Source organism: Hemicordylus capensis, chromosome 5 (genome assembly GCF_027244095.1).
Source record: "Hemicordylus capensis ecotype Gifberg chromosome 5, rHemCap1.1.pri, whole genome shotgun sequence".
NCBI lineage: Eukaryota > Metazoa > Chordata > Lepidosauria > Squamata > Cordylidae > Hemicordylus > Hemicordylus capensis.
Genome location: NC_069661.1, coordinates 103,772,214 through 103,785,565, shown reverse-complemented (window position 1 = coordinate 103,785,565; position 13,352 = coordinate 103,772,214). Strand labels below are relative to the sequence as shown.

The window sequence follows — 13,352 nt, the reverse complement described above, 5'->3', positions numbered from 1 at the left end:
TTTGCTCTCCAGTGAAACTGAAAGTTGTAGAAAGCCTTAGTTTCACCAATGCCTCTTTCAGTTTCTTTTTAATATTTGTATTGTGCCAATCAGCACTGGTGGGCAAACATGCTCTTTTGAAAGAATACAGAAAAACTCTCCATGACTTCCATTTCTGAGCATTAGCAGAAAAGGTCACAGGAAAAAGCAGAACAATATTCCAGCATCAACAAGACTGTAACAAGGTTTCCCCCCAGTTTTTCTTGTTAAGTTTCACCACAATGAAGATTAAAGCCCGATTCAGACATTATGTTGTACGAGTGTACAGATGTCTGTACACTAGTACATGTGTTTGTGTGAATGACTGTGCCTACGTTCATTTTACAGGTGAGCCTTCAAATGCATAATACAGATAGGAAGTGTATGTCTTTACCTGTGTTCAACATAACGTATTAATGCCTGTACCTGTGTATAGATCTGTATCTCTGTATACTGTAGTGTACACTCATTGTACGAGTGTTGAACATGTGAATGCGCCTTAAGAAGAGTGAGGGAAATCTGCCTCACGGAAACAGACAAGGCCTCACATTTCTGTACCTTTCTGAAGGAAAGGTTGAAATGCAGGGGGGAACTCATCCCCAAATGCATACTACTGCATGCAGAGAACGGTGGGAACCAGTGGAAGAAAAAAACATGCTTCAGAGAAAATGCATCCATCCGCATGCAATGCAAAAAGTATATGAAGATTGAAATGCGATAGTGAATCCACTTTCTTACACGTCCATTCATCAATTTAAAAGTCAGCTACAGTACAAGTACTTTCACACACAGGCCATTCACAGGAAAGAAGTGAAAGCGTTTCGCTAAAGAGGTTGAGTTGCATATGTAAAATCCAGCTAGAATGCCATTCAGTAGATAGAATGGTGGACTTGGCCCTTTGATCCACACCCCGAGTATCCATGGAATCACAAGCAGCCTTGGGCAGGCTACTCTCAGGGGCAGCTTCCCTCTCAAACCAGATAACAGCAGGGTAAAAGAAAGGAAAGACTGTGCTGTCGAGTCAGTGTGGTAGAGCAGAGGATGTTCATCATGCCCACAGCACAACAGGAACCCCTTACTCACATACCACAGTCCTGCTCCCACTCACCCCCCACCCATAGCTGCTATTTAAATGGGGGGAAATGCAGGAATATTGAACTCTACATTGAATGCCACATATAATTTAGCCCCCATTGTAAAAAAATAAATAAAACCCAAGTTCCAAAGGATTTATTGGGTCTTGTGATTTTAGGATTTAAAAACCGTAAACACTGTGAGTCTTATCTTAGAAAGTCACAAGAGTTCTATAGCTTCCACTTGCGTGGGTTAACTTCTTCCCTGCAGCCACTTAATTATATCTACTAGGGATGTGCACGGAACCGGTTCCCTTCGAGCCGATGGTGGGGCGGGAGGGGCAGCAGTATACCTCCCAGTTGCCCCGTTGCTTCCCTGACTGGAAGTGCCTTGCGTGAATGTCGTAGGCAGACGTGCACATGTCACATGCACACACCCGCAACACATGCAAGGCCCTTCCAGTCAGGGAAGCAACGGGGCGGCAGGGAGGTACGCTGCTGCCCCGTGTGTAGAATTATGCTAGTCTTGTAATAGTAGTAATGCATGAAATACTTGGCTGAACTGCAAGTTTATAATGATCCAGAAATAAGGAACAATATATTAATTTGTAACAGTAAATTATATGGCTGAATCGCAAGTTTATAATGATCTAGAGATAAGAAACAATACACTAATTTGTAACAGCTCATTTCGGTTTTCCACATGAGCTATGTAATCTTGACAAACTGAGAAACTTAGGTAATACTTGCAGACAGTATGTATGGAAGAATGCATGAGTGAACAACATCAAGTGTGCCCTAGCCCCACGCCCTTTCAAATGCGAACAATGTTGGGAAAGATGCCAAAATCCTGAAGAATCTGTGAGAACCAGGGAGAAATGCCAAAGACATTGCAAAGGAGAAAGAACTGGAAAAGAACAAAAGAGATAAGATGAGTACATCTTGTGATCACGGAAATAAGAGTGGACTACAGATGTACCAGCCGAAGTGGAAATATCCCTTTATAAGTCAGGCAGGAAAGCAGAAGATCCCTGAGAAGCACCACCAACCAGAGTGAGGCCTCACGCTTCTCCCAATATCCCCTTTCAAAGACTGATCATCTTTGGAGTGGGGCTGGTGAGTGTGAGGGTGTGTGTGTGTATGTGTATTAGGAGCTAGCTTGATGTTTAATCAAATATAATAAAAACATATATTCATTGATTCACTAAAACCAGCTGGTGTCTGTGTCAGTTTTCCTGGGGCTGCCTTGCTGTTGGGCCGTACAAAGCTAGAGGACTTAGAGTATACAGAGTCCCACATGTGGGACTTTTTATCTGCAAAGCGCCAGAGGGGGAAGCGCAGCGGGGGGGGGCCTAAGTGCACCCTCCCCCATCCTTAAAGCCACCTCGGCATTTGAACTGGTTCAAACACAGGGTTCTGAACCTGTTCGGCATTCTAAGTTATTAGAGAGATCTGATATCTACAGCCTGATCCTATGCACGTTTACTCAGAAGTGAATCCCCACTAAGTTCAATAGAAGTTACTTCTAGTTACAGATAGAATTGCAACCCTAATCAGCTCATTATAAGCAGGTCTGTGAACTTGCCCATATCCTTCCCAAGCCAGGTGGGTAATTACTGCTAATTGATTAGAGAAATGCCTTTGGAAGGGCCAAGCACCAACAGCTTTAGAACTACACAACTTAGTGTCATTCTTATTGTATCTGTAATGTACACATTACCAAAATAAGGCCCAAATAGCAGCAAGCCTCTTGATACTGGTAATTATTTGTAACCTTTTAGACTACAAAGACAATAGATTTTTCTCTTCAAGTTAACCTCTTTAAATCTGACAGGATTTCCATTAAGTATCTAAAAACAAAGCCAATCAAGTTGAAAAAGCAGCCGAGAACGGTGAGAGGAAACACTTTCATCAGACGCAACTTTGCTCAACCACAGTTTAGAAAAAGCATGAACAGAAAGATGAAGGCACTGAAGCATTTCAACATGTATTTTAAAGGTAAAAAAATTCAAGCCTCTCACATTAAAGAGGAAGAGAACTCTTGCCTTTCAGTAGCAAAAATAAGTTCAAATTAAAAGCTGAAGTTTTTCATTTAATCTAACAACACTGAAGAACCCCCAAGTCTCTCCAATTTAGGGTTACAAACTTTCAACCAGCTGCTGTGGTTCCACCTTTAGCAGCAGTTTAATATGTAAAGTTTTTCAATGTATGAAGATCAATATCACCAACTACACAGCAAACCACAGTTAAAGACACACTTACAGAAGGTAACAGAGGTTAGCAAGCTTCTTCACTCTTTGGAAGAGAAATAGCTAGGGACATTAGAAGTTGCCTTTTACAAAGTGTTTGGCATCTCCTTGAAATACTAGTAACAAGATCATGTACATGCTGAAAATATGAAGCGTCTAGACTAGTTAGTCATGTCTAAGCACCACTGAAATCAATGAAACAAGTTCTACTAATTTCAATTGAACTTAGTTACAACTAACTTAGCCTGGATGCTATAAAATCATTACAAATTGTAGTCATACTCATGGGTATTTTCAGTTCTTCAGGACCAGAAATTTTTTTTTAAAGCAACCAATATCCAATTTTTAGGTTTTATTCTTGTATTGGAACATTTAAAAAAAGCTAAAACTGTTTGGATGTTAGTATCAATGTGTTTTGTTACATGGGCTACTATATTTTTAGTATGACTAGCATTTTTCTAGCTCTAATCACAGCAATGTTTCATTATTTCAGTATAACCCAGAGAAAAGAGAAAAGCACTGGAAATTTGAACATACACATGAATATCTTCCAACACAGCAAATATTTGTTGTTGTTTAAGGAGAACTTCAGGGAAAACATCTCACTCATACCTGCTTACAGTTCCTGTCCTCAGATAGGGCAGCCATCTTAACAGCAACCATTTCAAGCAGACAAAAGAAAGCCATCTAAGTGGTTTTAATGAGACAAGAAGGTGTGGCCTTTGACTACTAACTAGTAACCATCCAGGTAACTCTCCTTTCTCTTTCTTCTCCTGTGAATAATCACAATAGTTCTTCTTTAAAACTAGATTCTTCTGTCAGATCTATTCAACTCAGTATGACTGGTTCAGTTGTACTGTTAAAGAAACAGCTTATCTTGAGGCTGCAGACAGCACCCCTCTATGTGATTTGGAGCTGCATGCTTGCAATCTCCATCTTGGCTATTTGAGCTCACAGAATCAAGAACTCTGTGCATGCTCATAGCTGGCAAATATACAGTGGTCGCTTGGCACAAGAAAACAAGGGGCAGCACTGTCCAAGGTCAGGCAAGCAAACAACCGCAAGGAGACCCCCCCCCCACTCCCTCCCATGGCCTCTCTTTTGCAAAAAGGGAGGAAGCTGACAAGCAGACTTGGGTCAAAGAGACCTTCACAAATGAAATAGATAACTCCCTTCTTTGATAATGGGATTAGCTTCGCTAATCGCTTTCTATTTACTCAGATAAGCAAGATATGTTTCTGAGTACAAAAACCCCTGGCCTAGCCACATGGCCTCGGGATCAAATTTGGAATCTGACTTCACCTGGATTGTTGTCCTGCTGGTTCTTAAGGGTTTGAGTTGTAGTACTCTGCTCCTCACCCTTCCTTCTTCCAGTTTTTTAGTTGTCTTCTTCCTGTAAGGAAGTGCACTCCAAGCTGCAAGTGTAACCAACACACCGACGGATCTGGACTGGTAATACTAACTGCCTATCCCTTTTAAATTTCCTTGCTGCCTTCCTTTTCCTCTCTTCAAGCCTACATCTTGGTCATTTCTCAAAGTAAAGCCTTAAGCTAATTCATTGACAATGTGGACCTTACTTTAAAATGCCTCAATGTAAGACTCTAGTTAATAAGATTTTATTGCCTCCTCAGCTTGCCTAATCAATCTTTTTCTTTTCCTATACTCCTATCATCACTAAACAAATCTGATTGTACCACACATTTGCCTTCTTCTCATTTTCCAGACCAAAACTTTGCACAAATGTATTCTGTAATGAACTGTTCCACCTAGGCACGCGGATTCCCCACGCTAGCCCCAAAAGCCCAATTTGAGTGTAGCCAGCACCCTGGAACAGTCTCATGAACAGTAGGTATCAGTATATAGTTATACTTCCCCATTTAGCTAGCTATTTACATGATTGTAGAATACTTGCAAGCAAAGTTCATATACAGAACATTGTTTTATCTTAACATGTTAATCTGACTAAGCGTCAAATTCTTTTAAACCATTTCAGGTCTAGGAAGTTAACTATGGAAATTGTGTTATTTTCTTGGCTGAAACTTTATTTTTATTTCTTGCTAATTAATTACTTCTCTCTTCCTACTTCTCAGAAATCCTATACTTGATATTTACTTTTGAAATTGGGAACTATTACTGAGATTTCTAAATAGCATGAGTTGCTTAAAGAATGTCAGCGTCTAACTTGGCTGGGGCCCACTGAGCCTATGGAAGTTCACTAATTCATAAACCCCTTTTTATGGGGGTGGGGGGGAAGGTGGGTCTTAACAGCAAATAGTTATAAGGCTCAAAGTGAAAATGCTGAAATCCAGTTTGACAAAAATTACAGCAGTCTATAACTGTAATCCCCAGCAGGGTAGCAACTTGCCTAGGGAGCAAGAGGCTGTTAGTTCGAATCCCCGCTGGTGTGTACATTTGTAGTCACCTTTATTGGGCAGCAACGATATAGGAAAAAATGCTGGAGGCAGATGCTCACTTTAGTGACAACGGCAAAGGTATCATTTCATCCTGCATGGGAGGAGGCAATGGTAAACCACTCCTATGTTCCTGTGTTCTACCAAGAAAACCACATGGTTGTGTGGTCACCAGGAGTCGACATAGACTCAATAGCACAATCTAATCTAATCTAAATGCCTGTAATCCAGTTATTTGACTAGATTCAACTGAGGATAGTATGATTAAGAACTAGGCTGCAATCCAACAACTATGCTTTTTAGCTTTCAAAGCAAAAGCCATAAGAAGAGTTTAGCATTTTTACATAACTGTGAGGGGGGAAAGAAGACATGCAGCAGAATTCTATGGACGCTTAGCCTAAAATTAATCCCAATGTGTTCAGCGGAACTTACTCCCAAGTAAGTTCCACACAGCAACTTCTGCCCTCCTGCAGATTTTGGAGTATAACTCCCATCATGCCTAACTATTGATCACGGTGGCTGGGAATCATGGGAGTTGTAGTCCAAAGCCAGGTGGAGGACCAAAGTTGTGCAGCCCTGGAAGAGAGGATGGTAACCTAACTCCAAAAAAGTAGTCCTGTTAGCCACTTCATAGAAGACAAATTTTCTACAGAGATCTTATTTCTGAATAGGATACACACTGGGTTAGTTCAAATGTCATGTGGAATCACAACTGAATCTTAGATCCACACAGCACCCCCAAGTCTTGGAATAATTCTACTTCCAATTGTTCTTAAAAACAAACCAAATTCAGTCATAACATTTAAACCAACCTTTCTTGATTTATTCTAACCAACTTCCTTGAAATAAACTAAAATCTGAAGCTAAAGTTTGAAGTGGGGTTTCAAGATCTTGGCTTGTTTCAAGGAAGCTGGTCGGAATAAACCAAGATCAGTTAGTTCAGACATCACAACCAATTTTAATTTTTAACCGTAACTGGAAGTAGAATTCTTCTGAGGCTCATGTAGATAGGCAGGGAGTACATGCTCATGAGGTTCAAAGTGTCACACAGAACAAAGATTTAACTATGGTTCTGTGTGACATGTGAACCAGCCCACAATTGTATGTGGTGCACGTGCATATTACATGTGTGTGTGCAGGGTGGATTTGATTTAAATCAAATAGATTTAAATCATGATTTAAATCACTAGTCAGTAAGACTAGATTTAAATCATGGTTTTTTTACATAAAGACTCATACTTGCTGGTATAATCTTAATATTTACAACCAGATCAAGGTTTCATTTTTGGTTCTCTTCTAGATAGAGAAATTGCCCAAAATAATCTTACAGAAACCTCTGGAAGAGCACGACATTGTGAATGGATTAATGGAATTCATTTACCAAAAAATTTAAACATTGCATATATACAGCCTCATGCTACATAATTAAAAACTAATCATTATTTCATGATGAATACCTTTGGACTATAATGTATCTTAAATAGAAAACTAACTTTAGATAGATTTTTTCCTCAAAAAGCGTTTTATTTAAAAAGACTGATTTAAATTTAAAAATCTGATTTAAATTTTAAAAATCCAATTTTTTAATTTTTTAAAAATCATTTATTTTTATCCACCCTGTGTGTGTGTTAAATTTATTTCTATCCCCCTTTTACAGGGAACTTTCAACAGTCTCCCATTCAGACAGACTTGCTTAGCTTCAGCATTCCTGCAGTATCAGGTATTCCCAGACAATCGAATAGGCCAATATGTATGCATGTTTGTTTGTCTATTTATTACATTTTATATCCTGCTCTTCCTCCAAGGAGCCCAGAGTACTTAAGTACTACATACTTAAGTTTCCCCTCACAACAACCCTGTGAAGTAGGTTAGGCTGAGAGAGACGTGACTGGCCCAGTCACCCAGCAAGTATCATGACTGAATAGGGATTTGAACTCGGGTCTCCCCGGTCCTAGTCCAGCGCTCTAACCACTACACGACGCTGGCTCTAGAAGACATATGTCTTCTTTGCAATGTATAGCAAGAATTGAAAGAGCACTCAAGACACATTTACTTCAGTAAGCCTTCAATCAGCTGTAAGTTCGTTTTTATGGTTGTTGCTATTGTATTTGTTAATACAAGTTTTTTTAAAAAAAATAGGTTTTTAAAAAAAAATTAACTGTTTTAATGTTTGGTTTTAATTCTGGTTTTATCCTTTTTTATCATTTATTTTGTAAACCATCATAAGACATTGTTATAAAGTGGTATATAAAAGTAATAAATAAATATAATATTTGCAACAGGTTCAAGTGAGATTTATACAAAATAGATGTCTGTATGCTCATTGTGTGTATGAAACGCATGCACTTTCTTACATTGAAATATGTAAAAATCATAGACTGCCATGTTAGTCTAAACTTCAAAGCCACAATTCTAGTAATGCCTTCATTAGGACTAACCAAAATTACACAAAACCTTTGGTAAGGTTTTAAGTACTTCAGGACTCTCCAACAGGCAATATAAAAGATATTCAAATAGAAAATCTAAAGTTCTACAAACAGAGCAACATTTTCTCAATATGGAGAATTATTCTCCTTCATCCCAAACATTCTGGGTCGCAGCCTGAAATCAGTGTCTAACAAGTAGTGAGGCTAATCAACATGAGTCTACTTAACTTCTCCTGTGTGGGTTAGGGCTGTAGAAAAAGCAGGGGCTATTACACCATGTCCAGCTACACACCCACCTTTTTCTTTTTTATGTTTTGCTTTGCTGCACATCCAGTCTGATCACTTCTGAAGAATCTGAAAGCTTAAGATTTGGGGTCATTTGGGCTGGTCCTAATGGGTATTTCTAGAATTGTGGTTATATGGAAGTGACATGCATGTAGGAAAATAGGTCCTGTCCAAAATGGTCTTCTCCTTTTCAGGGGATAAATTTGTATTTCTCCATCTCTAGGGAAGAATCTGTATGACAAACATGACATGTGACCTGTACCATACACAGATACAGTCACAACTAAAGTGATTCCACCAGTTACAGCAACTGACAAGTTGTTCTGGAAAGAACTAATCCACCTACTTTCCTTTCACTATAATTGATAATTATCATCCTCACAAGTTAGCCCAGCCTTAAATGTTTACATGTCCACCATCTTAAACTCGAGTGGATAACATCATCACAGCCGTCCCTGTGTCCCTACACCAGAAATTTAGCTCAAATCAGTTAGGCGGTTCACAAGTTAGCCCACTTGCCCCTCAAACGTTTATGCCTCTGCCATCTTGAATCAGGGTGGATTACATCATTACAAACTACGCCCTTGAGTTGTCCCTATGTGTCCCTACACCTGTAAAACATTTGGTTCAAATTGGTTAGGTGGTTCACAAGTTAGCCCCAAACGTTGTGCCTCAAATGTTCTTGTGCCTCAAATAAGAACTTGTGCCTTAAACATTCATGCATCTGCCATCTTGAATTGAGGTGGATGACATCATTATGAACTATGCCATTGAGGCATCCTGATATATCACTCACCACAACTGTACCAAATTTGGTTCAGATCAGCTAGATGGTCCACAAGTTAGCCCACATGCCTCAAACTTTGAGGCGTCCACCATCTTGAATTGGGGTGGATGACATCATCACAAACTACATAATTGAGGTGTCCCTATGTGTCCCTACAGCTGTAGCAAATTTGGTTCAAATCAGTTAGGCGGTTCACGTTAGCCTACTTGCGCCTCAAATGTTTACGTGTCTGCCATCTTTGATCGGGGTGAGTGACATCATCACAATCGACTCCTTTTGAGGTATCCCTATGTGTCCCTACAACTGTACCCAATTTGGTTCATATTGGTCCAGGCATTGCAAAGTTGATAGGGATGGACACACAAACAAAATGCTGGATGATCTCGTAAGCTTACTTTTCTTAAGAAAAGTAGGCTAAAAAATGAGCTGCTATGACCAGAAATCACCATCAGAAAGTTTTGGCAGTATCCATAGACAACCAAGGTCTTCCAAAACACCTGGAATGTAAATGCATCTACAGCAGAGCTGCTCAACTGCTGCCCTCCATTGGCTGACTACAACTCCCATAATCCCCAGCCACAGTGGCCAATAGTCAGAGATTATGGGAGCTGTAGGCCAACATCTACACAAGGGCCAAAGCTGAGCAACCCTGATCTACTGAGACAAGTAGGGGTCATGCTGTGCAGAAAAGATATGGAATACTGGACTGCCACTTAGGGCCACTTGACACATAACGTTTATAGATGTACATCAAATATAACTTAATGCACACCTTAAATGTGAACAGATACATGCTTGCAAATATGTTATCATATGGTGACGTTTGATGCGGAGCCCTATTTCATTGCAATAAACCTTAGTGACGAACATAAGTTTACTACTGTACAATGTTTGAAATTTCCCTAGGTTCACTGTTGAGAAGAGACAATTTAGAAGCTAGCCTGTTTGATTTGGCATAATAAACGTATGCAAGGAACAGCCAACTAGGAAGTTCCTGCCTATTCACAAAATATGCTATTGACCTCTCTTTTGAGCTTTGAAGATTGGATTATTACAAATTCAATTGTAGCTAAGGGCTGGACGATCCTAGTAAATTGCGGGGGGAGTATGGGGAGGGGGTTGAAAGAGAAGCAAACAATGCCGAGGTTTTTAAGGTCCGAGGTTAGAGTAGGGTTAGGGAGACTTGGGTTCAAAATCCCCACTCAGCACTGAAGCTCACAGGGTGATCTTGAGCCAGCCAATCTCTCCTAGCCTAACCTACCTTAGTTGTATGTTGCTTGCATACAACTGAGAGGGGGACACAAAATAAACATGCAGCTGCCCTGATCTCTTTGAAAGAAGATACAAATACTGTATAATAACTGGGTTTATGGAGTGGGCGGGGAGGATGTTTATTTCCCATGTACATTCACGAGCCCTGCCCCGCCACTACTAACTCCCAGGCACTGATGCAGGTCAGCTCCCAGGCACTGATGTAGATCACCCCACACACCCCGTTTAATCCGGAGTGGGAGCGGAATGGGGTGCCCTGCCCTCCTCGCCCAGCTTGCGCTTGAGTTTCCCCGTCAGAGGACGCGGCGCGATTTCTCCCCCCGCCATGCGCGCGTGCTTGCGCTCACCATGTTGGCGCTGGGACTTCTCCCAGGATGTCGGTTTATGCCGTTGGTGGCAGGTCGGCCGATGCAAGCTCTATGAACCCCGCCACCCTCCCTGTTTACTTCGCGCCAATAACAATCGCAGAGCGGGGCACGCACGCAGGCGCGCGCGCCGTGATCTCGTCACTGAGGGGAGGGAGGGGGGAGGAGGAGGAGGGAGGGAGAAAGAGAAGGTTGGGTGGAGGGGGGCGGGGAGGGGGGCGTCTGTGTGACTGTGTGTCTGGCAGGGGTTCCGGTCGTGGGGGGGGGCGGGGGCTCTTCACTCTCCAATGGACTGGAGGGGCTGATGGTGGCTTGCCCAGCGGGGTGAGGGGGCAACCGCATCGCATCGCATCATATCTCGCCGATAGACACCAAAAGCCAAATCCAACCCAAATTTATCACCAAACCATCACTTTCATAGCACGCTATAATCTGATCCGGCCAAAGTTAAGCAGTTTTAAGCCCTGCTGATTTCATTCCGGAAGTTTAAGCACGTGCTTAACGTGTCCATTGCATTGAATCAATGGGAGTTAGAGGTGAGGCACCTTTTGGTTGAATCCTGCCCAAAAGCTGAGAAACGTATAGAAGTCGTCTCCACAGTTCTGCCCTCATCTTGCCCTGCTTACATGCTCTACTTTTGATTTTCCCAAAAGTATCTGGCCACTGCTGGAAATAGAACATGAGATTAGATGAATCTTTAGTTCAGTTCAGCAGATCTCTTATGTTAATTTGTGTGCATGTGCTTCCTTGGAGATTAATTTTCTAGAGGTCTGAACCAAGGTTGTAACCCAATAATGGCACCTCTAAGTATAAACTAACATCATTTTAGAAAGGCATCACAAAAGAAGCAGAGACAGTGATTTACGTGGAACACTGCTCACCAAATGGGGACAGTTCACATGATGATAAATTAATAGGGTAGAACAAAGTCTAGTTTCTGTGCTGTGTGCTCCTGCTTTCTGCTTGTGTGTGAGTAAAACATAAGGTAGAAGGCACCAACAGTGATCATCTGTTAAGTGACAGCTATTAAGTGGTAGAAGGCACCAACAGTGATCATCAGTTAAGTGACAGCTATTATTAAGTGGCAGCAATCATCGAGGACTTTTTGTTGAGGGGTGTGAGGAGAAACATTAAAGTCCTCACAGCAGAGTATTCTCTGGTGGTAAAGAAGCTTAGCCCAAGAAATTATTTGTAGACAATAGGTTGAGTTCGAAAAACAAATAAAGATTTCTTAAGAAACGAAAACATCACATACTGAGAGACATAGAACAACATACCCAAACAGGCACTTGCCTTTGACAACAAATGAACAATTCCAACTTTTAAATAGGGGTGTGCAGACCAGCTCAAATTGAACAACATTCGATTCAAACCAGCCCAATTCAACCGGTCCCCCAAAGGGGGGGGCAGTCCAAGTCCGAGCCAAACCCATAGTACGCGTGCTGATGCAAATGGCCTCCACATATGCGCGGAGGTCACTCTAATGGTGATTCTCTTTATCCTGGTGATTCTCTTTATTTATCAGGGGGAGAGTAACTGGCCCTATCCACCCCAGCACAGTACCTCCAGTGACTGTTGCTGGTGTCTGTCTTATGTTTCTTTTAGATTGTGAGCCCTTTGGGGATAGGGATCCAAGTTATTTCTTTATTATTTCTCTGTGTAAACCGCCCTGAGCCAATTTTGGAAGGGCGGTATAGAAATCAAATTAATAATAATAATAATAATAATAATAATATAAATAATGGCCTCGGCACTTGCACAGGGGCCTGAACCAGACCCCCACCAGGCCTCATTGATGCGGGGAGCACCAGCGAAGCCTAGGAGAACCACAGACAGCCTGCCACCAAGGAGCCATGCCACTGCCATGGCACATAAGCTAGCCCCCACTCCCACCCTCTTTCAGCCCCATAGGGTTTCCCCGATGCTTGTAAAGTAGAATCCTTTCCAGATTCCCCTTTGCAAACACTGGTACCAGGTTGACCCAGTCTGACCTGGTTCAAGGCACGAACTGAACCACTGGCTGGTTCTAACAAACCAGCTCATGGACCAAGCAGTTCAGTTTGAGTTTGGTTCTAACTCGAACTGAACCGCCCAGAGTGGTTCCGTGCACACCCATACGGACTAAGACAGACCTATTAACATCTCATCATGCCTCTAGTGGCGAGAAGAGGTTACTGTGAGGCTAAGAGCAATCTTCTTTATAATTAATTCTCTTAGCCAGCCAGAGTGGAGATGTGGCAAGGCAATGCATGCCAGCGAGAGAGGCACCAGGAGGCGCCTGACTGGCTGGGCGTTGGCCCGGGGCCATTGTGAGGAGGGGCCGTCTCGGCTGCAGCCTGGGCTGGGAGGCGGGAGGCAGTGGGAAGGACTAGCCCTGGCCTGACACCAGAGGGGGTGAGTAGGACATGCATGCCCAGGATTTGGCGGTGGAACTCTCGCGACAGGCTGTGAGAGTTCCAAAATGAG

The 13,352-nt window shown here is 42.0% G+C and overlaps 1 protein-coding gene across 5 annotated transcripts in view; it reads right to left on the bottom strand.

Annotated features, from left to right (window-relative positions):
- RFC1 (replication factor C subunit 1) overlaps positions 1-11,018 on the bottom strand; it is a 90,946-nt gene extending 79,928 nt beyond the window's left edge. For 4 of the 5 annotated variants that reach the window (XM_053254056.1, XM_053254059.1, XM_053254058.1 and 1 more), the window contains exon 1: positions 3,953-4,091. In XM_053254056.1, coding sequence (XP_053110031.1) covers positions 3,953-4,027 — 75 coding nt within the window. In that variant the 5' untranslated portion in view covers positions 4,028-4,091. Of the gene's footprint in view, positions 1-3,952; positions 4,092-10,868 lie in introns of those variants that run through there. The other variant, XM_053254057.1, reaches the window with a different exon arrangement.
- Between the last annotated feature and the right edge of the window lie 2,334 nt (positions 11,019-13,352).